Source organism: Sminthopsis crassicaudata, chromosome 5, assembly GCF_048593235.1.
Source record: "Sminthopsis crassicaudata isolate SCR6 chromosome 5, ASM4859323v1, whole genome shotgun sequence".
Classification (NCBI taxonomy): Eukaryota; Metazoa; Chordata; class Mammalia; order Dasyuromorphia; family Dasyuridae; genus Sminthopsis; species Sminthopsis crassicaudata.
The window spans coordinates 42,350,270-42,374,521 of record NC_133621.1 but is presented as its reverse complement, the minus strand read 5'-3'; the positions used below and the strand labels follow the sequence as shown (position 1 = coordinate 42,374,521).

General features: G+C 34.6%; 1 protein-coding gene across 3 annotated transcripts in view; it reads left to right on the top strand.

The window, feature by feature from the left end:
* The window catches only part of ULK4 (unc-51 like kinase 4), a 624,778-nt gene that overhangs the window by 40,942 nt on the left and 559,584 nt on the right, over positions 1–24,252 (top strand). Inside the window, exons 10-17 of one of the 3 annotated variants that reach the window (XM_074272175.1) lie at positions 3,877–3,992; positions 4,157–4,229; positions 6,203–6,296; positions 7,643–7,720; positions 9,689–9,749; positions 13,689–13,870; positions 18,272–18,318; positions 19,930–20,008. In XM_074272175.1, coding sequence (XP_074128276.1) covers positions 3,877–3,992; positions 4,157–4,229; positions 6,203–6,296; positions 7,643–7,720; positions 9,689–9,749; positions 13,689–13,870; positions 18,272–18,318; positions 19,930–20,008 — 730 coding nt within the window. Of the gene's footprint in view, positions 1–3,876; positions 3,993–4,156; positions 4,230–6,202; positions 6,297–7,615; positions 7,721–9,688; positions 9,750–13,688; positions 13,871–18,271; positions 18,319–19,929; positions 20,009–24,252 lie in introns of all 3 variants that reach the window. The other 2 variants (XM_074272174.1, XM_074272171.1) reach the window with 2 other exon arrangements.

The following is a 24,252-nucleotide window of genomic DNA, read 5'->3' as shown; positions in this document are numbered from 1 at the left end:
GGATAGAAAACCCATAGATTAGGGCCATTACTACATATATCTTGGACAGCTGCTATGTACTGAGCAATGACATAGATCCTAAATTGAACATGAAGAAAATGAACTGGATTGCCTTTGGGAAATTATGCACTTCTTTTGATAATACCAAGCTTCTTCCTTGAAAAAAAGGCCTGTCTTTTTAATACTAATTTTCTTCTTTTGATTTAATTTGGCTCTGAGTCATAGAGTACTAATTTCTGAGTAATTAAAGTTGAAGACTACCCAAAGGGTACTGAAGAGGTATATGGTAGATTTAAGCAGGCATTTGCACCAACTCAGCTGGTTATCAGCCAGAAATTACACCAGATGAAGGTCATGGAAGATATAAAGGTGAATAAAATATCCATCTGAATGTAAGCTCTTAAGGAATTTATAATTTAATGAGGCATAGAAAACAAACAAAAATAATTATTTAATAAGGAAAATATGATCTTTTTAGTTCTGTGGATATCTAGAGAAGAGAGATTATATCTAGTTAGTAGGGAAGGAAGGACAAGAATCAGGGGAATATTTATAAAGTAGATATAATTTGATAAGGCATTTTGAAGGATGGATAATATTTTGAGAAGTAGAGATGGAGTGAGAACATTTCAAGTAGAATAATAATAATGATAATTTAATTTTACAAATTTGTAAATAAATTTGTAAAGAAAACTCTTTACTTAAATTAGCTCATTTGATTGTCCTGTAGTATATGAACTCCCCAACATACTCTTAATAAGCTTCCCTAGCTTACTTCCCTAGTAAGTACTTGAGATATTATAATCCCCATTTTCAAATGAGGAAACTAGTAGTCCTTGGTTATAGAACTAGTGAATAAGGTGAGATTTGAACCTCGATTTCTCCTGACTCCATATCCAGTGATTTTTATACTCCACAGTTGTGTGTGTTTGGAGAACAATGATCAGATTTGACTAGAATGTAGTAGATTGAGATAGAATATGAAGGATCTTAAAGGTAGGCTAATGAGTTTTTACTTAGTGCGGTGGGTAGTGGGAGCCATTGAAGATTTGGGGTTAATAGAGTGACACAATTTATGTTATACTTTAAGATAATTAATATGGCAATATTCTATGGGATGTATTAGAAGAATGGGAACATAGAGGCAAGGAAATTGGTTAAGGGGAATCTACAGTAGATTTGGCAAGATCTAGAGAAGGCCTGTTACATAAACCATGGGAATGAAAAGGAAAGCCTGGATAGCCTTCTAGAAATCAGATTTTCCTTTTAAACCTTATACCCCCAAAAATCATGTTACATAATCTGAAGCCAAGTGTGGATTTTTTTTGGGGGGAGGAATGGACAGATATTTATTGATTAGCCATAATATTTCTTCCTTTGATTAACAGGACTATTTAGGGAATTGGATGCATTTGCTTGTATTCCTACAATCATAAATTCATTCCTTGTTTCTTAACATAACATCTCCTCTATTAGTCCTCCTTAATACCATCTGCATATGGCCTCTGGGTCCATGGCTCCTTGCCTTCATTTCTATTTGAAACCTTCTTTCATTTCCTTTGTTGCTAAGCCATCACTTGATTTTTTAAAAAGTTTAAAAACTCGCTTCCAGAAGGTGTTTTCCCTAAGAACATCCTGCCCTACATATGCCTATTTTTTGTATTTCTTTAGTCCTGGAGAGGGACAGTAACATTGTTGCACATCATCATGCACTTGTTTATGTTTTCTAGTTTTTCATTAGCCTTGTCTCCTGAATTATATTCTCAACTCTTTGGCATTATTCCTTTGTGTATTCTTATGTGTTTCTCAGGAACTGAGTATTGATTGAATTGAATGAGCAAATTTAGTGCTCCGTATTTTTGAGTTAGGACTCATGCCTAAATTGGGACATAGGGCTTGATAAGACAGGTTTCACCATAAATGTTTGTTATCAAGTTATAATGAAAGCATTTAATTTCAACATTTGTCAAGTCTACATTGTACTAATTAAACTGATTAGAATTTAGCAATCATGTCTAATATCTTTAGATAGGTTGCAACTAGATTATAGCTTTAAACTAAAATTTCATGTGGGATTGCAAATTTGCAATACCTGTTAATTAACAATTTAACTTTTTAGCCATAGTAGGAAGTTTGTGAGTGCACTAATAAAATAACTTTGAAAATCACAGTGCAATTTTTTTTTTGTTAAGGTTTTCAAAACTATCATTAGGTACCATTATTTTTTGCTTTCTTAAGAAAGCTATTATTAAGTTGTCTTTTTTTATGATTTGCCCCAGGCTATCTTACCACTATCATATTGTTTATCTTAACTTTAAAATCTTGATAATTGTGTAATTGAATTATCTTGTGATGTATTGTCCATTTTAGTAGAGGAGAAAAAGGGAAGAGCAAGTTAGAAAGACTCCTTTTAGGTTATATTTAGTTTGGCATAAAAATATTTTGGAATTAGGTATTTTTTAGGAATAAGTTTTCCTTAGGTTTTGAGCTGTTAATATGATTGAGATTTTTTAAAAAATAAATTAACTATTTGATAGAAGGATTTCTTTGATGTAATTGGAGAATGATATTTCTTATGTTTAAGAATATTCTGATATGAGCTGTCATTGAGATTTGTTTTTACTTTTCTGTGTTAAAAGTATTCCATATTTAGTTGATTTCAGTGTGGTTAGAACATTTATTATGATTAGAACATTGTACTGGGGTAGTAGGGACCATTTTAGCCTTGCTTTTATCCCATTGTGAATTTGGATAATTTTTGTGTTCCTTATTATTAAGACTTGATTTAAAAAATTAGAATGAAGAAAAGAATCATTATTGTATTTTGGTACTTACTAATTCTATGAATTTTGGGTAGATCATTTCACTTCTTTGGATCTCAGTTTCCTAATTTTTAAAAATGAAAGGTTTAGACTAGATGGCTACAAGAGGCTCTTTCATGCTCTAGAGCTATGATCTATCATCCTTTGACTTTTGAATACTTTGTAAGAAAGAATATTCTAATGATCACAATTTGTGTGATTTCTTTTTCTTTTCTTTACTTTTTTTTTTTTTTGAGAGGCAATGTGTGTCACACAGCTAATAAGTGTTAAGTGTCTTAAGATTGGATTCAAACTCATGTCCTCCTGACTGTTTTCCACTTTGCCTCTGTAATGTGTGATTTCTTAAAGAGACATTTAGAACTTACTACGGGTACCATATAATTGATATTGTTCAGAGAGAGAGAATGTGTGTATTGTATACATATATGTATGTTGTTAGTGATATCTGCATTTATGCACACACACACACACACACACACACTCACACTTAGGTCTCAACATCTCTATATAGAGAAACACTATGTCAACAAATAAATAAATAAATAAATGAAAAATATACACACACACGCACATGACTCTGGAAAAAAGAGTGAGAGTGATAACTGTTTCTGCTTCACTTAAATCCAATTCATATGCAAGCCATCACTTTCATGATATCATTGATCCTTTTTGGAAACAAAGGATGAACAAGGAACAAAGGAATACATACACACATATGTACACAGATATATGCATATATATAGTAACTTTCTTCAATTAAAATACTTTCTTTAAGTCATTTATAATCTTTAACAAGGTTCCTCCTATCTTAATTCATCATTTTGCTAAAATATTGAGTATAATCATATAGCATCATAGAATTAGACCTTAGGAATTCCTTGGCTTATTGAAAATCAAAGCTTCCAGATGAGGAAACTGTGACTCAGAGGAGTGGGACTTGCTCATGATTAGGTGACCACAAATGTCCTTTCCCAAACTGGTTCTCTATGGACAATTCTAAAAATAGTTTTTTTTTATCATGGATGATAAACTGGTTTCTTTTATTGACAAACAGAAAAATCATGGAGTGTTCCTTATCTGAAGAACGTGAGGAGCTGTTGAAAAGCAAAGAGAATGTACAGACTACAGGGTTCAAAATCAGCCATCAATTTAACAAGTCTTTTAAATTAGGTAAGATTTTTATGGCAGTAAATTCATTTAAGATTACTACTGCTAATTGTATCTCATTTCCGAGGTAAGACGGCTTTTAAATCACAGCAAGGTGCTTTGTTCACGATGTTCTGTTGTTGTTGTTCCTTTATGGGTATTAATTATAGATTGATTTCTTGTCACAGAAAATCCAGCAGAATTGCGACCCAAGAGTGCCCTTGGAAGTGGTCAACTGAACGAATCTATATTTCTTCTCAGGTATGTAAAATGAAAAAGCAGAAAAGAATTAGATGGAAAATCAAATATGCTTCTTTATGATTCATGGTGACTCAGTACTCCATATAAAAACTGTTTGGAAGCTTATACATGAATTTAATTCCTGTGCCTCTAATTTTATGTTCAAAATTTTAAGTAAACCTAATTAAAACCCATGCTTTTTTGGTTTGTTTTTGCCAAATGAAATCATTTGCCCTATTGTAACACGTTGATGTAAGGCTGCAGAAGTTGCTTTTCAATAGACGTGGTCCATGTGTGAAAGACTTAAGCTGTGCTTTTTTCATGTATTGGTTTATATTTTAGATATTATATTTTATATTTCTACATATGGCTAAGGATTATGTTGAAGTTTAATTTTGTCTTTATCCTTTAATTCACAACTATTCATCTACCAATTCACAACATATACTTAATGTGGGCAAGGCCCAGTGCTAGGAATACAAAGGTGAAAATTAGCAAACAGTTCTTGCCTTAGAGAGGTTAATAGTCTAGTCAGAGAATGATGCTATCTATAGATGTATAGATGCACACACCTCTATTATATGAAAAATTATTATAATTTTTATAATATAGTGTATTATATAATATAAATAATTATTGTGTAAATATAGAAATATGTAAAATATATAAATAAATACAAATGATATATAATTTATATAATAAAATCTAATAATATATCATATAATAAATATAATTATTATAATATAAAATTATTACGTACATAAGAGAGAACCTATAAATGTCCCAAAATATTATCACCAAAGGCCTTACAGATGAATTATAGAATTTTTCATAGAATTTGTTGTGTAATTTATACCATTCTTTGAAAGAGAATAATGACGTTAGTAGTTAGATATTGATGAGGGGGAATTCACTGTAGGCAGGAGTTTTATACACTTTTCAAAGACCCCAAAACTAATTGAGAATATTTTATTTTTCCAATTGCGTAAAGATAGTTTCAACATTCATTTTTTGTAAGATTTTGAGTTTGAAACTTTTCCTTTTTCCCTCCTTCCCTTACCTCTCTCCTCCCCAAGAGCAAGCATTCAGATACAGATTATACAAGTACAATCATTCAAAGCCATTTGAAAAAAAAATAGGTGAATACTAGTAAAATAATGTTGGCTTGGTTGAATAGGACCAGGTCAAAGAGTAAAATGTGAAGCAGGTTGTTTGATAAGCAGTGGGGAGCCACTGACAGCTTTTAGAAGCAGAGTAAACGTGAGCGATCTCGTGAAGTATGAAGGTCTAGAGAGTTTGGGGGAGAGCATGGGAAGAACTGTCATCCAGAAGGGGGATTCAGCTTGTTTTGTTTGTCCCTAGAGGGCAGAACTGGGCACAGGGGGCAGAAGGAACAGGGAGGCACATTTGGACTCATTGAGATCCTGAAAAGTGTGGATTGTTTGGATGAATGGCATGGCTGAGTGGTGACATGTTGGGAGCTTCTTGGAACCTCCATGGGCCAAATGAAGAGAGGCCAGCTGCTATTGGATTAGAGCCTCTGAGATCCTTCCTGAGAGGAGACTCGAGTTTTATGATCACTTTGTTACTAAGAAAAAAGTAACAGGCCAACAAATTGGATAAAGCCAGATGGATGAAGTTAAAGAGCCTGTTTTGTTGATTCCCATTGTCTTTAGTTCCCTCTCCCTCTCCCTTTTCCTCTCCTTCTCTCTCTGTCTCTCCTTTTCTTCCTCCCTCTCATTCTCCATTTCTACCTCTTTCTCTGTGTACACCACATGTATGATAGATGTAACAATTCAGTAACTCAGATCAGCAGATTGATCCAACTAAAGATGTACCATTCATTCATAAAGCTTTTAAGTTAAATTGGACGGTTGGAGTCCAGTAATTTAGAGAATGATGTTTTATGAATTTGGGTTCTGAACTGTTTTAAAAATACATTATCAACATTAGGAAATCTAATTTAATATTTGGGGATTGTTGTTTCCTTTCAGTTCTCGCCCCACTCCTCGAACCAGCACTGCGGTGGGACTGGGCCATTCTGATATTGGAAGACATAAACCAGCCCTGCAGATTCCTTCAACAGAGGTGAGCATAAATAAGGGAAAGGAAATTTTTTTAGCATAAAATATGAAATCTAGGCAAAGTAATAGAGAATGATTTTTAGAACTATTTGTATTGGTTTCCAAAAGTTAGTTATCTTTTGGTACAGATTGTGAAATTAAGTAGCATTCCTTGTTCTGGCAAACATATTGTTGCTTCATAAATGTTGAAATGCAAAAGCCTAATGAGTTAATTCAAATATCTGTGGAAGAAGAGTGGACTAGTAAGTTTTTCAAACTTGTAGGTTAATTGTATCTTTATTTCATAATTATGACTGTAATAGTTATCAGTATCAGTTAAATTTGTTAATTTTTTCATATTAAAATATGCTAACTCATGAAATGGATTTTTAAAAGTAACTCAATGTAAAAACGGAGTTAGTAAAATCTACTTTACTTAAATCAACTTGATGTCATTGAAATAAAAGTTATTCTATCTAACCACACTAGTATGATCTGTGAAATAAGATGCAGCAGTCATAGAAGATTTTTCTTCTATTCCAAGGTTCAATTCATTCAACTAGGTGGTAATAGTAGTGTAGCCTGTTGCAATCAGTGAGAGGAGGGATATGAGAAGATCACTGTGTGAAGACAATGTGTCTTCACCAGCAATCACAGGCCAGGTTCTTAAAGACAAGGCCCTTTATTTTAAGTCAGGAATAAATAACAAATAAAATTCAGCTCGCTGGAGTGTATCCAAACACTTAAGTGTGCCATGGTCATAGAATATTGAAACTTGAAGGAACATTGGATGAGTGAGCTGAAAACAGAAAGAGGGCATGAAAAAACTGGTACCAGAAACTAAGTGATCCTTTTAGAGCTAGTAGTGGTAGTTTTCTTTTGGAGTCCTACTTATGTGAGAAGCTTCCCTTCCTTGCAGCATTGGGGTTAGCATTGTGGCTAATTTTGAAATTGCTATCCTCATTTGTGACTTAAAGGGAGAGAGCTGACTGAGAAAATCTAGCTGGGTGAGTGTGTAGTAGAAAATCCAGTTTTCTCTATAGGCCTTTGAAGTGGCTTTAGGAATGGATCTACTTCTATTGAAGTTTTGGTTCTTTATCTTCTCAGTGTTATGGGATACCAGCAAAAGAAAACATTGTAGAAAATGGAAAAAAAGTGCTTAGTTTGTTATAAACTTGCATTAACCTAATATTAACTGAAGTGACACTTTTATGGACATCTTTTAAAAAGCTTTTCATTTGTCAAATTAGAGGGAAATCCTGAAGCAATGAGATTACAGATTCACTTGGCCATTTGAATAATGTGTCAAAGAAAAGATAGTTGAGTATTGGTTCTTTTTTTCAGGTGAAAAATTCATATTTATCTCAGCAGGACATGGAGTCCAGAATGAAGGAGCTCATCTATACTGATGCTGATCTCATTGTGACCCCAATAATTGATAACCCAAAGGTATGAAAAATGTAAAAATCCTAGTGCGAGTTCTGAAACCTGCAATACATTTTTGGCCAAAGTATGTTTTGACTTCTGTGTGAACAGCTTTCTGGTGGCATTTCTCTAGTGTTTTTCTTCCATTCCCGATTTTCCCTCCAACCCCATCTCTTCCTCCCCTCCTAATTTGTTTGCTGTCCTGTATTATTCTAATGTAGTTAATCTTCTTGTCATATACTCTACCATTCTGATACTTTGCACCCCTCATTGTTTCTCTGATAAATTTCCTTGCTCTTTTTTTTTTTAAATCTGCTTTCCTTATTTCCTTCTTTCCAGTCTGCATATCAAAGTCTTTTTGCTCTGGCTTCTCTTTTTTAGACTCAGATCTAGTCATTTTCCATTCATCTTTCCCTCAATGATCTTTCCCTCCATCATCCATCAATCAATCAACAACATTTGTTGAACATCTGTTATGTGCCACATGCCCTATCTTTGTTCCTCTCCTGGTCTAGCTCCTAGAGGTTCTACTTTTTCTCTATTGACTTTTCCTGTTTATCTCCTGTTTTTTTTGCTCGTCTTCATCTGCATTTAATTTCTGGTCCTTTCTTTTCTTTTTCCTGTCTCGATTTCTTATTTATTCAAGATTTGTTTTTAATCTCCATTTCCAGTTCCATTAACTCTTTAACCTCTATTTCTCTTTCCTACCTGGAAAATCCTCTTTCCTTCTGCCTGATATAGTAGAAGGAGTTAAAATATTGAAATCAGGAGATGTGAGTTCTGTTGTGTCTCTCACACACTTATTAGCTGTGTGACCAAGAGAAAGTCATTTAGCCTCTCAAGAATCTGTTTCCTGTAAATGTAAATGTATTGCTGTTGCTGCTGTTGCTGATTGTATTATAGTTGCATTGTGTACCTCACAGTTGTGAGAAAACGAGCTTTGAGATCTCTAATTTTTTTATATGAAATACAGTGTCTATAAATATGTTGTATTATTATTTCTGCCCATCAAGAATATTTGCTTGTTTCATATTTCTGAGAAACTCCTATAACAATGACTTTTGAATCATTATTGGTATAATTAATTTGGCAATTCATCATGTATAGCCTTATGGGATTACACAGTTATTTAGTTTCTTAAAATTCCTATTTACCAATAACCACTTTTTTGTGTTTTATATAACATTTTTAAAGAAAATTCAAAAGAAACATTGAGGATATCACGAATCTCTTGCTCCCTTCTCTTATCTTTGGATAGGAAGAAGCAAGTTTTCTCAAGCCATATTTCACAGTAGAAATCATATTACAATAACATAGTTGAGTGAAAGAGGTAGAGAATCCAAGGTACCATTGTTCTTATTTTTTGTTTCACTATTGAGGAAAAAAAAGAATTTAATTTGGTAGAGTAGAAACTACCTTAACTAGCTTTTCCTTCAAATTGTTCTCCATGTATATTTGAAAATTATAGAAGATTCTTTGAAATTGTAGTAACAATCTTTTATGTGGCAGAAAATCATACCTCTCTGGGCAGATGTTTCTGCATCTGAAAAATGAGGGAGTTGTACTTGGGGGTCTCCAAGGTCCTTCCTGCCTTTATGATCTTGTGGTTCTGGGAGCTCAGTTTAACTGCAGGCATAGACTTTAATTTTCTTGATGACATCAAATGAGTCTTATTCATGTCTTCCGAATTGCTTAGAATGTTGTATTGCACATAGTAGGTCTTTAATAAAAAGTCACTGAATCAGTCTCTCAGTCAGCAAACATTTGTTAATCATTTGCCATGAGTGGGACCTATTCTTGGGTACTGAATATACAGATACAAAAGCAGAGGAACATGTGCTTTTAAGGCTTCCATTCTATCAAATTTGTCAGTTACTAAATGATTTAAATCAATATGTAAAGTTTTTGTTTTTATCTGTAATGAATGTTTTACATTATTACCTATTTGATATCTGATATAATCTTGAATGGAACTTTTTTTTTTTAATACAGATAATGAAACAACCACCTATTAGATTTGATATGAAAATGCTACACTTACCAGCATATACAGGTATGTTCTTGGAATAGCTTCTAAACTTTAAATATCCTTTTAGATATATTTTAATTTGGCAGCATTTTCTATGTGAACAATTATCCTACTTTTGCTAATTATGAACATACGCATCCAAACCTTGATTGCTTGATAATCTGTCTACATTATGGATTATTGGGGAAAAAAAGAACTAAATTGCACCCTTTTGGAGCCAACCTAATCATCTTACCAACTAACTGCCTTAGACCATTTCCCATTTCATATAAGAGAGTAATCCCTGCATGAAACAGAGAATTACTCCTGTTGTGGAGTCAGGTGATAGTAAATCCTCTTAGGGATGGAATCAGCATAGTATTTTAGGCAGAGCAATGGACTTTCCAGGTTGTCTGCTTTTGAATCCTAACTTTTGTACTTATGTGATCATAAGCTTGTTTTTGTTGTTGTTCTTCAGGACACCCAAATCTGTTATGTTGTAAACTTTAGTTTTTTAAGGGATGGGGTCTACAGAGCTCAAATTGAGAAGGCAGGGAGTAGAATGCTTAGTTCAGCCTGCTTAGGATAATTAAGCCTCAGCCACCTGTCAGAGCCTTGAAGAACACAATGTTCATTGCCCATAGAAAGCTTTTAAAAAGACAGATAATATAGATGAGGACCAAACAAAGCCTCCAAATGTATATGTAAGTTTGGAACTGACACAAATACCTAATTCAGGAAGGAAGACTAGAAAAAATGAGTAAACAAAAAAAGATAGCAATGACAGAAAATTATTATGGATCTAAGGCCATCCTTGACACAGACTCAGAAGACTCAATTCACAGCAGCTACAAAGGACCCTTCCAACAAAAACCTAGTTGGACACAAATAGAAAACTAGAAGAAATTCACTAAGAGTTTTAAAATGATCTTCTAAAGGAAATGAGAATACTAGAGGACAGATTGGCCATTTGCAGCCTGACGGCCAAATCCTGCTCATCACCTGTTTGTGGGGCATGTAGAGGAAGGGTCAGGCTCTTTGGTCATGAAGAAGCTTTGTGCATTTTATTTTACTAGTTGATAAGATCCATCAATTCATTGATGTGGGTACTTTTCTCCATTGAATCAGATCGAAGTTTGTTAGGATTCTTACAAGATACTTATGTACTTAGTTCACACCTTTAAAGGAGTTCAAACCTTTAAAGGAGTTTGCTCATTGGTCCACACATTACACTCACACCTTTAGAGAGCATATAAAAACCCACTCTCTGGGAGGGGATTCAGAGTCAGGATTCAGTCAAGGAGAGGACTTCCCGGAAGAACTTCAGGGGACTTCGGAGAAGAGGACTTCTGGAGATTCACAACTAGGATTGACTTCTGGGAGCTCCCACAAACCCACTGTACCCCCAGTCCCACTCTCGGAAGTGGAGTCTGATTCATTCCCACGTCTACCTTCATGCTCGCTGGAGACATTGGGAGGACAAGAGGCTGAAGCTGGTTTCAGTTGATCGATGATGGATAGAAACAGCTACACCCAGAGAAGGAACACTGGGAAATGAGTGTAAACTGTTAGCACTATTGTCTTTCTACCCAGGTTACTTATACCTTTGGAATCCAATTCTTCCTGTGCAACAAGAAATTTGGTTTTACACACATATATTGTATCTAGGATATACTGTAACACATTAATTATATATGGGACTGCCTGTCATCGAGGGGAGAGAGTAGACGGAGGGCGGGGAAAATTTGGAAAAGTGAATACAAGGGATAATATTGTAAAAAAAATTACCCATGTATATGTACTGTCAAAAAATTATAATTATAAAATTAATATATAAAAAAAGAAAATCTATGCCAATTGATCTCAGAGGGATGGCTAGAGAGTACACTGTAAAAAGAAGGCATTTGCATGAAGTCAGGGAGGATGTTAGAAGCTAAGGGATAGGAGGGCAGCAAGGAGATTTCTCTGGGTATGGAGACAACCAGGGCTTAGATGTGGAGTTGGGAGATGGAGTATCATGTTTAAGGAGTACTTGTCCAGAGATTATACTCAAAGCCTTCCCAGCTTGGTAGGACCTGCCAGAACCTGTGAGCCTCTTGGACCCTAAGGTCACCTGCTCTGAGGTTGGAGAAAGGTGGGTGGCCTTTGGGTGGGCTAGAGCCAGCTCTGACATTTTCAGTGTGAACATTTACCCCCATAAAACATTAGTCGCTACAAATGAGGGCTTGATTTATTTTTTTTTTATTGACTGTATAGACTTAAGGAAGTGTTAATAATAAAGATTGAATTCCAAAGTGTGTGTGCATAGATGCTCTTTTCTGGAAGGTTCCATTGTTAAACATTTACCAGCACACCCCTCTCTTGCTCTATAAGAATGACTTGAATTAGGCAGGAGAAGGCTCAAGGAATAACGTCATTTTCATACTGCAGGCCTGGGAACTAAAGGTTAATAATCATAATAACAACTGGCATGTATATAAGGTTGCCAAACTAAAGCATATCTATTCTCATTGGAGTTTCACAAAACCTCTGAACTTGTATACTTCGTAATTTATTGATTTGACTGCCTTCTCTTATACTTCAAACAGCAAAGAGCAGGGGGAGAGGTGTGAGGGGGAAATGGAGAAAGCTCTTCGGTTTAAGAGCACACATTTATTAAGAACCTACTGTGTGCCCGGCATTGCACTAGATATTGAGAAAACAAAATTTATATTAGTAAGCACAAAATGCATGCAAATTCAATACAAGTTAAATGGAGATGAGGGTACCAAGGTCATCCATTGGATCCCAAACTACTGACTTGGTTTTGTCGTGATTTTGTGCAACTTGACCTCATTGAAATCCAGTTTCACATAGGTGTCATGACATCATCCCATGGTATCACTGTTCCTCTTTGAGAACGTAGGATGAACAACAACGGTACCATGTTCAAATCTGAAAGATCAGGTTTGAAAAACATTTCCAATTTAAGTGTATTATGGATGGTACTTCTCAGAAAACTGAGAGTTTCATATTGAAAGGGGGAAAAAAAGAAAAAAATTAGAATTCTTTCTGAATTAATATGATTTTGCTTTTAGTTATCTTCTGAGTCAATATTTCAAATCTGGTTGTGTCATTTTTGGACATTCACCCTTTCAGATTGTAGAACATTCTACCATGCATATGATTTTTTAAAACAGTACTTGGAATTATTTGTTTTAGGTTTTTTAGGATAATAATAATCATCATTAGTTTTAAAGATAATAATTATTACATAATTATAATCATACAAATGTTACCAGTTATGTTATCCTGAGCAAGTAACTTAACATCTGCCTTAGTTTCATGGGCGCATGAATTTGAACTCAAATTTTCTTGATTCTAGGTCCCTTGCTTTATTCACTAAACCCCCTAAGATAAAGTCCTTTAGACATCTGTCTTTTTCTTTTATGTACAGAGTTCAAATGAAGAGAATGGGAATTGCATAAGAAAAAGATGAGGGATTTAAAGAGTTAAAATAATAGTAGTAATAATGCCCATTTATAGATCTCTTTAAGTTTGTAAAGATTTTTATGGAATTTCATTTGATGCTTTCAACAACCCGTGAAGCAGATGCTGTTTGTTTTCATTTTACAGATTGGGAAACCGAGACTGAGAGAGATTAAGCATACTTGCCAGGGTTCCATTGTGGCAACATAGCTAACATTGTGTGCTTTTAGTTTGGGTTGTGATGGTGTAAGGCTTGTGGATGGCTTTTACTTTGGCATATTAGTTATGGATTTTTTTAGCTTTTCTTCTCTTTGCCATCCAACAGTTCATCCGTTCTTAATAATATGCCAGTCTATTGAGCTTTTGCTTTGGATGTTTGTTTTTTTTTTAATGAATAATGTGAAATAGAAAAAGTTTTGAAGTCAGTCTCTTTCTTTTTATGAAATTACTTTTCATGATGAAAGGTTGTGTGCTTATAAAACAGCTATTGCCCCTTCCCCCCCTTTTTTTTTTTAGCTGAAAAGTTAATATTTTTAAAGGACCACGACTGGCAAGACTTTTTACAACAAGTCTGTTCCCAGCTGGACACCACTGAGAAGAACACAGCAGCCCTGAGGGCTAAACTCAATCTGCTCTGCTACCTGTGCACTGTCGCCAACCACAAGGAGGTAGCCACAAAGCTGATCCACTCACAGCTGGTAAGAACGATTGGGGGGGAGGGACATGGCCACGTGGCCACCCAGTACAAGCACTCTGTTACTCTTAAGGGGTCGGTGTGATAAGAGTTCACTTTAGAAGCTAGAAGGAAGGCAGGGGGCTCTATAGAAAGGTGGAAATTCTGTCACTGATGAGAAATCAATCAGTCAGAAAGTAAAAGCAAGCTTCCAGGTTCATTCACAATGTACATATTTGTATATGTGCATCTCTGCAACTATACAGTATTCCACATATACGTTCCTGTCATCACTGATTTCAGTGTGTAAAGAATCAAATAATCCCCCTTTTCAAATAAAGCTTTCCTTTAAGTTACATTCAGGACTCTTTGTACATTTTTTCTCATTTACTTTTCTTTGTATTGTTGCAGTTAATATAGACTTGTTCTTCTAGTTGTGCTTTTAAAGGTATTTTCAGATTTATCTGTTCCCCATATCTCTTTTATCTTAATTGCATAATTGTATTACATTTCTATGATTTTAAAAAACATCCCCATAGTATTGGACACTTGGTTGCTTCCGGTTGTTTTTCTTTACAATTATGTAATATTGTATCAAGAATTTTGAACAGCTAGTTTTTTCCCCCTTTGAATAACACTTTTAGGATAGACTGCCAACAATGTAATTATTGAGTAGAAGAGTGACTATTTTTGTAACTTGTACTATGTCCTGCCAGATTGCTGGACAAAAAAAATTCCACAAATTTGCAATTCTATCAGCAAAGAGTAAGTGCATCTGTTTCCCCACAACCCAGATGATATTGAATGTCATCGCTTTTAATGAGTTTGCCTATGATGAGCTTCAGCTAGTACATCAAAGTTGTTTTCTTTAATTAATTAATTTTGAAGCATTTTATTTTTTTTCAGCTACATGTCAAAACATCTTTTACATATACATATATATATATATATATATTTAATTTGAGTTTAAAATTCTCTTTTTTTCCCTTTCCTCCTTCCTCCAAGTAATTTGCTAACAAGTTATATATGGGGTCATGCAAAACATATTTCTATATTAATCATGTTACAAAGGAAAACACAGACAAAAAAAAATCCTTCAAAAAACAAAGTAAAAATATATGCTTCAGTTTGCATTCAGATTCCATCAGTTCTTTCTCTGGAGGTAGATAGTATTTTTCATCATAGGTAATATGATGTAAGGAGAGATATGGTCAATGATCTCATGGCCCGTACTCTGGTCCGAGTGACCACAAACACTGTTTTCCATTCTTTGACTGTGACTAGGATCCCTGTTTCTAATGGTTCTCCTTGTCCTGAGACTGTGATCTAGAACTTCTTGGGAGCAATATAACAGAATCCTATACCTAGTACTCAGCAGCTAGAGGCTAGCTGCCTCTGCAGTCAGTTGCCCCCACGGCCTGCTGCTGGCTTGTTGGATGCTGCCTGTGCTGGACTGTGCTCCACTCCACTCTTACCCTTGTTATATAGACCTTGTAAGTTGTCCTGTGCTGGACAACTATTTCATTCTGTATGTATTTTTGGATCTGCTGCTCCAGAATTCATTTTGAAGTGTTATTTTAAAGTTGTTTGGAGGGGAATTTGGGAAAGCTCAGATGAGTCCCTGCCTATACTCCTTCATCTTGACTCCATCCCCCTCAAAGATTGTTTTAATTGCAACTGTGGTTATAAGTGAAGTTGGACAATTTTTTCATGTAATTATTAAAATTTGTCCTTTTAAAAACTATCTTCGTATCAACTACATATTTTTGTGTTGTGAACTGGAATTTATAATTGGGATTTTATTTTTAACAATTCCTTATATGTTTTGAATGTCAGTTTTTCGTTATATTTCCTACAAATGTTTTTCATTTAATTATATTTTTCTTATATGATAATTTTTCTAGTGTAGTACATTCATTTGTTAGAATTACTTTTAATTTTTTATTTTTTGAGGCTGGGGTTAAGTGACTTGCCCAAGGTCACACAGCTAGGAAGTGTTAAGTGTCTGAGACAGATTTGAACTTAGGTCCTCTTGAATTCAGAGCTGGTGCTCTATCCACTGTGCCACCTAGCTGCCCCCAACTTTTAAACTAAAAAAAAAAAAAAAGAAGAAAAAAGGGAACAGAAGCATTTCCACAGTTGAGATAAATACTTGATTATATTTTTCTTCTATCTTTTCAAGAGTTCTTTTTTTATTTGAGCTTCTCATTCAGCTGAAATTTGCTGCAGTCATGAGGAAGCAATCCCTTTTCCATCAAATTGCCTACCACTTTTGCCAAAGTACATATTGAATACTGTTTTGATGTTAACAATCCCTTTGTAGTTTGGGAGAGTCAATCTTCCTTCTTTAATCAGCTTTTCTTTTTTACATGACCTTTAATATTCTTTTTCCCATTGTTTTTCCAGATATGGTTATTATGGTTGCATCTAATTCTATACACAGAAACCTTGGTATTTTGATGGGTATTAAACATGGAAATTCTCTTGACATGTTTTGTCTTTTTCTAACATTAATTCAACATATTCATAAACACTGAAAGACCTTGCAGTTGTTTAGGTCTTCTTTCATTATAGTTTCATTATAGTTCTTGTTTAGTTCCTGTGTATTTTCCTTGTTTGGTTAATTCCCAAAGATTTCATGATTTGTGTTGTCATTGTGAGAGAAATTTCTTTTTTTCAAAAATTTTTCTTACTGTTAAACAGTAATGCAGAAGATTTTATCCTAGAACTTTGCTGAATTCAGTTATTTTCTCTGTTAATTTTTTTGGCTCTAATGTTTCTGTTTTCTTCATCAAATCTTCTTGGAGGTAGAATTTTGTTCTAAAGCCCCACATTGGATGTGATTGAAAGTGATAATTCTTGTGCATTATGGCTCAGTCAGTTTCTTCCAGTTGTTCTGAGAAATCCTTGTTGGGCTGAAAGAATGTTTGTTTGTTCACTTTCAGGATACTATTATTTTAGTAGAAAATTTTAATGTATAGGAGGAAATTGAACTCTCTTATTCTATAAGTCATTCCCCAGTTGATTAATGGCCTAAGGATATTACAGATAATTTTCAGATGAAGAAATTAAAAACATTTGTAGTAATATAAAATGCTCTAAATCACTATTGATTAAAAAAATGGAAATTACAACAGCTCTGAGATAACACCTCACACCTATCAGATTGGTTAAGATGACAGGAAAAGGTAATGATAAAATGTTGGAAGGATGTGGGAAAACTGAACTCTAATGCATTTTTGGTGGAGTTGTGAACTGATCCAACCATTCTGGATAAAAATTTGGAAGAATGCCTAAAGGGCTGTTAAACTGTGCATGCCCAATTTGACCCAGCAGAACCACTACTATGAGTCTGTATTCCAAAGATATCAAAAAAAAGGGGAGAGGATTCAATGTGCAAAAATGTTTGTAGAAGCTATTTTTGTGGTGACAAGGTATTAGAAATTGAGTAGATGCCCATCAATTAGTGAATGATTGAATAAGTTATGATACATGAATGTAATGGAATATTATTGTTCTATTAAAATTATGAATAAGCTGATTTATTTGAGTAAATAAGATTTACTTCAGGGGTTCTCAAACTATGGCCTGTGGGCCAGATGTAGCCACTGACATTTATGTGGCCCGGGTTATGGCAAATGGGTTGAGGGGAGGAGACAGAGTGTGAGTTTTTGTTTTTACTATAGTCCGTCCGGTCCTCCAACAGTCTGAGGGACAGTGAACTGGCCCCCTATTTAAAAATTTTGAGAACTACTGATTTACATGAACTGATGCTGTGTAAAGTGAGCAGAACCAAGAAAACATTGTATACAGTAATAGCAAGATTGTATGATGATTAACTATGATAGACTTAGCTTTTCTCAGGAAATTTGTCTCAGGTTATATGAGACAATTCCAATAGACTTGGGATTGAAAATGTATTCAAATCCAGAGAGAGAAATATGGAGACTGATGTGGATTAAAGCATACTATTTTCACTTTTATCTTTTTATTTGCTTTTTTCCCCTCATGTTTTTTTCTTTGATTCTGATTTCTCTTTCACAACATGACTAATATAGAAATATATTTAAAATGATTGTATATGTATAACCTATATCAGATTGTTGTCTTGGGGAGGGAGGGAGAAAAATATTTGGAACTCAAAATCTTAGAAAAATGAATGTTGAAAATTATCTTTACATGTAATTGAAAAAATAAAATGCTATTGAAATTTTTTTAAAAAAGAAACTCTCATTATTAATTTTGTATTTTTTTTATAATTTCCATACTTAGCCCTCCTATATCCTTAAATCCCCATAGTGTTTTTTATGGAGAAGTTCATGTTTTAACTTGATATAGAACTATCTTCAAATGGAAAACTTATCTTTTCCTATGCATTCTTCATATTGGCTTATAAAATGTCTATTTTGAATTTTTTTTATCCTAGTTGCCATTGCTTATCCAGCAGCTCCGAGCAGCTCCAAATTGGGATATGTAAGTAACATTTTCATTTTCTTAAGCATTATTTCTCACTGTATTATCATTTTTATTACTTTATATCGACTGTACATTCACAGCATGGCAGGTGCCTCAAAGAACATTTAACTCTGCAAGAGATATATTATTTTTAATCTTTTAAAAGATTTATAGTAAACCTTCATTGCTTACTATTATAAGTTATTCCAAAATTATCTTTTGCATGGGACATAGAGGCTTCAACAAAATTGTATTCAATTTTAGGATTTGCATCAGCTGTTGAGCCATCTTTGTATTTTTAAGAATAATGTTTTAAACTGCCCTTTGCTCAGTATGAACATTTAGTCCTGGAAATAAGTTAGCTTCTTGTGTAAAGTGTGTGATCTCTACCCACAACCTCGTCTCCTGGGGATATCTTTTGTTCACTTATTTATTCTTTTTATTCACATACTTAAGTATCAATATAATGTAAGCTAGAAACAGAGCAAGGCTTGTCTTCAGGGAGCTTACTTCTACTGGCTTCCAGCCACATGTACTCAGTTAATTAGGTTTAATGTATAAAACAATCAATATTGGAATAATTTTGAGGATATAGAGAGATCTACTAGTTGGGGTTGGCTTGAGCTGGGTTCCAGTGAGCGGAGGTCAGCACTGGGTTTGAAAGTCATTTTCTGAACATTTAATATATTATGAATACAAGATGCTAAATAAAAAGCAGTGCATGAAATGAGATAAATTCAGGGAAATATTTTTTGTTAGACATTCTGTTTCCCAAGTTCCATTCTTATATTGCCAGCTACCTTTTGCATCTCTAACTTCTCTGGCTGCTGAAACTCAGTATTTCCTCTCTTTTCCTGCAAATCCACTCCTCTTCCCCTCCCCCCCTTTCTGTCAAGGTCTATACCATCTTTCCTTCCACAGTATCGCTAAAATGACACGCCACCTCCTATCTTTGTATCTTTAACTTGTGCCTCTACCTCCGGCCCCGAGTCCTCCTACCAGAAGGCTTTATCCTTCCTGCCCTTACCCCCACCCCAGCCCCAACTGCTAGTGTCCTTCCTCCCACAAATTAAACTTGTATTTATTTAATATATATTCTGCACGTTGTGTCCCTTGATTGAAGAAACAACCATTTCTGTCTTTGTCTCTCTAGCCCCTTGTAGGGGGCTGAGCACATGGGAGAGAGACACTGAATAATTGCTTGTACTGTTTATAGCATTTGTTTGTAAAGATAACAATATCTAGAAAATCCTAAGAGTTTGGGAGCAGTCCCTCTTTTTTCTCCTTGAACTTATAACCTTTCTTTGGGTTGGTTTTGAGGTGACGTGATTGAAGCAAATGTCCTATCAGTCAGTCCAGAAGCATATGAATCCCTAGCGCCTTTCACCTTTGTTTCAGTTATTCAGATTCTGGAGAGAGCTTTTATAACTGAGATTGGCAAAATGTTATACATTAATGTTACACAAATGCTTTGTGGCTCTTTCAGATCTATGCTGTTGTGTATAGCGATTCATAATGAATATTACTTACTGGTTGATATTCATCCAGTGCCACTAATAAATTCTTAGATACTTAAGCTTCTTTTCAGTTTTTTTCTTCAGAAGCCAACTAATCTTTGTCAATTCACAGACGGGCCAAGGTTGCCCGGGTGATTGGATTGCTGGCATCTCATACAATTGAACTCCAAGAAAATGTGCCTGTCAGTGAGGTAATTTTTCTTTTCTTACTTTCATATTGTGAAAGGTTAATAAGCATATTGATTTATTAGCTAACTGAAATTTACACAGTTTTTATTAACTTCTACTTAGATTTTCTTCAAGTTATTGTGAAAAATGAGTTTATAATGAAACACTAATAAACCAATAATTTGACCCATACCAATCCTTGTTGGAGTTACCACCATTGTTAAAGGGTAAGTTATGGAAGAGTAACAGAAAGTGTGTGCCATGATGCTATGGTACTTGGTAATAACTAAATAGTTGAAAACTAGTGAGAACAAAGGAATTTTCATTTGAATTTTTACAATAAAGTCTTGAAGTAGAACAAATTTATTTTTTAGCTCATTATAGTAACATAAGGAGAATTGTCAATTGTTTATTAAAAATGTCGTCTTAGTGCAACCAGTTATTTCATGTATTGATACATAGAATATTGCTTAATTGATCAAATGACTAACAGTCATTTCAGATGGCATAAATAAAATTTGTTCCACTCTATTAATTGTTTGAATATCCCTAGGGATAGCAGACTCCTTTTATTCAATTCTTGGTAAGTCACTTAGCTTTGTTGATAGATAAGAACTTGATGTCAGGCTCATCCAAGAGTCATTTAAAGATACTGAAAAGACAAGAAACAAACAAGAAATGGGCCACTTTTGTCAACATTTCTATAAATGCCTATGTTAATTATCAATGGCAGTGGATCTCAATGCAATATTGATAGAATAATGCAGTAATGAGGAAGCAAGAAATGCTAGAAGTTGAAGACAGGGAAAACAGGTGGGTAAGACCAAGTGTGCTTACCCCTGCTGGAATGGACTACTAACTAGTCCTTGTAGAGGACTAGAACCGAGCAGATGCACTTGGATAACCGAGCACTTAAGGCTAATTATCAATTGGACAATTCTCCATTACCACATGTTTGGAGGATGACCCTCCCCAACTATTCTGTGCTGGCTCCATAGGGGAAGTGGGATCAGTGGGCAGAGTAGGAAGAGGAGAAGGATCATTCCTTTGGCAGTGGAGAGAGAGGAAGGTGGTGTAGAGATTGCTAGATCTAATCTCCTGACTGCGACCCCAAAAGACCAAGAATAGAGACTTTTGCTTTTCCTGACTCAGGCTAATTCTAAGATCTCCAGGGTCCCAACAAGTCCTTAATAGAGAAAGCTAGAATTATTCCTCAGAAATTCTTTGTATTTCATATACTAACAAATGACAGATTCCTGGCTGTAAATACAGATCTCAAAAGAGTCTGGAGGATTAGAAAAAAAAATCTTCATTGAAGCCAGATTATTGTTACTGGAAAAAACTTGTGTCCACAATCTCCTGAATATAACAGTGATTCATAAAAGCACAAGAGCCATATTTTTGATAACTGTAACTATACTAAATACATATAATCTCCAAAGAGAGATTGAATGAAAAACTTTCAAAATACAGAGATGTAGCACAAGACCAATGAGGTTTGTTCCATGTCACCCATGTCAGCTATTACAGTAGTCCCTAAGACTCTTTCAGTGAAGCTAGAGAGCATGAGCTGCCATTCCAGAGCTTTTATGCAGCTATAGAAAGTAGTTATTTAGTCCATTTGTGCAGCATAATGACTTGCTCTAGGATTCTTATTATATGAATTCCATACAAAAAGAAAAGATAATAATAATCCAATACAAAAAGATGAGAATGAGAAAATAATAACAGAAATTTATATAATGCTTAAATGTTTCCAAAGCACTTCTTCATGCATGTTTTCATTTGATCCTTACAACAATCCTATAAAATCATTTCTATATCTAGTACCCATTTTATAGATGAAGAAGTGGGTTTAGCTCATTTAGAGAGGGGTTAAGTGCCTCACTTGGTTTCATGTGATTAGTAATAAGTGGCTGAGCTGCTGTCTCCATAATAGCAAAAGTTAAAGGGAAAACACATCATAGTAAAAGGAGAACAAAAAGTGGCAGAAAGAATATTGAAGAGATGTAGACTTAGAAAAGATGTAGGGCTGGACATGTAGCAAGAACAGATGGATAGACTATCTGAGTACTAGCACTGTTATCCATGGAATACGAAAACAAACAAACAAAAAAAAGACTCAGACAAGACATCTATTTGTTGGGCAGATTCCCTATGAAGACTATTGAGAAAGCATGGATAAGAATTGCACAAGATGAATGAGAAGGTAGATATGATTCTTTTGGAGAAACTACCCACATTATTGAGATCATTCGTCTATTTAAATATTCTGAAAAATGATATAGACCCACTCAAGTTTAAAACAAGATATATTTAGGACCAGTATAATAGTTATTTTATTATTTTCTCAAGTGCTCACTGCCTGCCCATAGTAAATGCATAAGAAATATTGCTGCTTAAGAGGCCTTCCAGATTGTATTTATATTACTAAATGTTAAAGATTTAAAATTTTTTCCCCAATCAAATTCTCACATAGATGGAAAGTCTTTGAATCATCATGTAATCATATTTATGGAAATGATTTGAACTCTAGCATTCTCTTTTGTTTTGTTATGTTCTGTATTGTTGGAGGGAGTAACTATTGATGAGATCATGGATCCATTGTTTTATTAAATTATATGGTTCCCCATGTACCAATAATGATTAATCTCTTAAAGCACTTGTTTCCCTCCCCCCTTTTAAAACTACTTTTTAGGGGCAACTAGGTGGCACAGTGGATAGAGCACCAACCCTGAAGTCAGGAGGACCTGAGTTCAAATCTAGCCACAGACATTTAACACTTCCTACCTGTGTGATCCTGGGCAAGTGACTTAATCCCAATTGCTTCCGCAAGAAAAAATAAAACTGTATTTTTGGAGAGAAGGAAGAGTTGTATGTTGCCCTTTGGATGTGACTATTTCATTATTGAATTGTATATATTTCTATTTAGAACGTATAAGTATAAAAGAAAGGCAGCATGGAATCTGAAGGATAGAGATCTGGCCTGAAAGCTAGAAGAAATTATATTCAAACTGTGCTTCTAACACAGTTTTTCTTTGTGACTCAGATAAATCACTTGACCTCTCAGTGATCCAGATAATTTCTTAGACTAAAAGTTTCAGAGCAGGTGCTGCTGATCTCTTTTAGAAAGTAAAATTTCATTATTATTAAGTTCCCCAATGAATGAAGTCATAGGTATAGTGTCTTTCTCTCTATGTCATGATTTACGCAAATAGAGTGTTAAGCACATCAAACAAACAACCCCTCTCCCAAAACACCCCCAAAACTCAGCCGCATAGGTAAAACAGGTTTCTGTCTCTTAGGGAGCTTGTATTCTAAGGGAAATAGTCTTTTTTTGGAATTCTGATTATTTTTTAAAATGCACTGTGCTTTGTACTCAACAAATATGTACCAACTAGTTCAAAAAATAAGAAAACAAATAGATTATTTCCTTTGTTTTCCCATTAGTGGATGATGGTGAATTAATTTTGCTTATAGCTTCTACCTCTTGAGAAAAAAATAGCAACTCAAGTTATTCAAAGAAATTTATGACTTTTCTTATCAAGGATACTGATTATTAACAGGCCTTTATTTCAGTTAGCTTTAATCTGTTCCCCCATAATGAAGCAGTTCATCATTTTCTGATATTTGTTACACATGTTCAACTAAGTTTATATTATTAATGCAGGCATATGCTCTTGGAATCAGAAGGCAAGAATGAAATTATTTTGAAAGATGAAACATGGTTAAGCATATTTTTGGTTCCAGTTTGCTGAGGTCATAGATTACTAAAACATCTGGGGTGTGTGTGTGTGTGTCTGTGTGTGTGTCTGGGTGCAGATGGTTCTCTATCACAAGTTTATTAGAATTGGCCTGAATCACCTCATTGTTGAAAAGAACTAAGTCCATCACAGTTGGTTGTTACATATTCTTGCTATTGCTGTGTACAGTTCTTTTGATTCTGCTCATTCCATTCAGCATCAATTCATGTAAATCTCTTCAGGCCTGTCTGAAATCATCCTGCTAATCATTTCTTATAGAAAGGTAATATTCCATAATGTTCATATACCATAACTTATTTAGCCATTCCCCAATTGATGGGCATCCACTCAGTTTCCAGTTCCTTGCCACTACAAAAAGGGCTGCTACCTTTTCTCTTTTTTTATGATTTCTTTGGATACAGGCCCAGTAGAGATATTGATGGATCAAAGGATATGTATAGTTTGATAGCCCCTTTGGACATAGTTCTAAATTACTCTCCAGAATGGTTGGATCGGGCCACAAA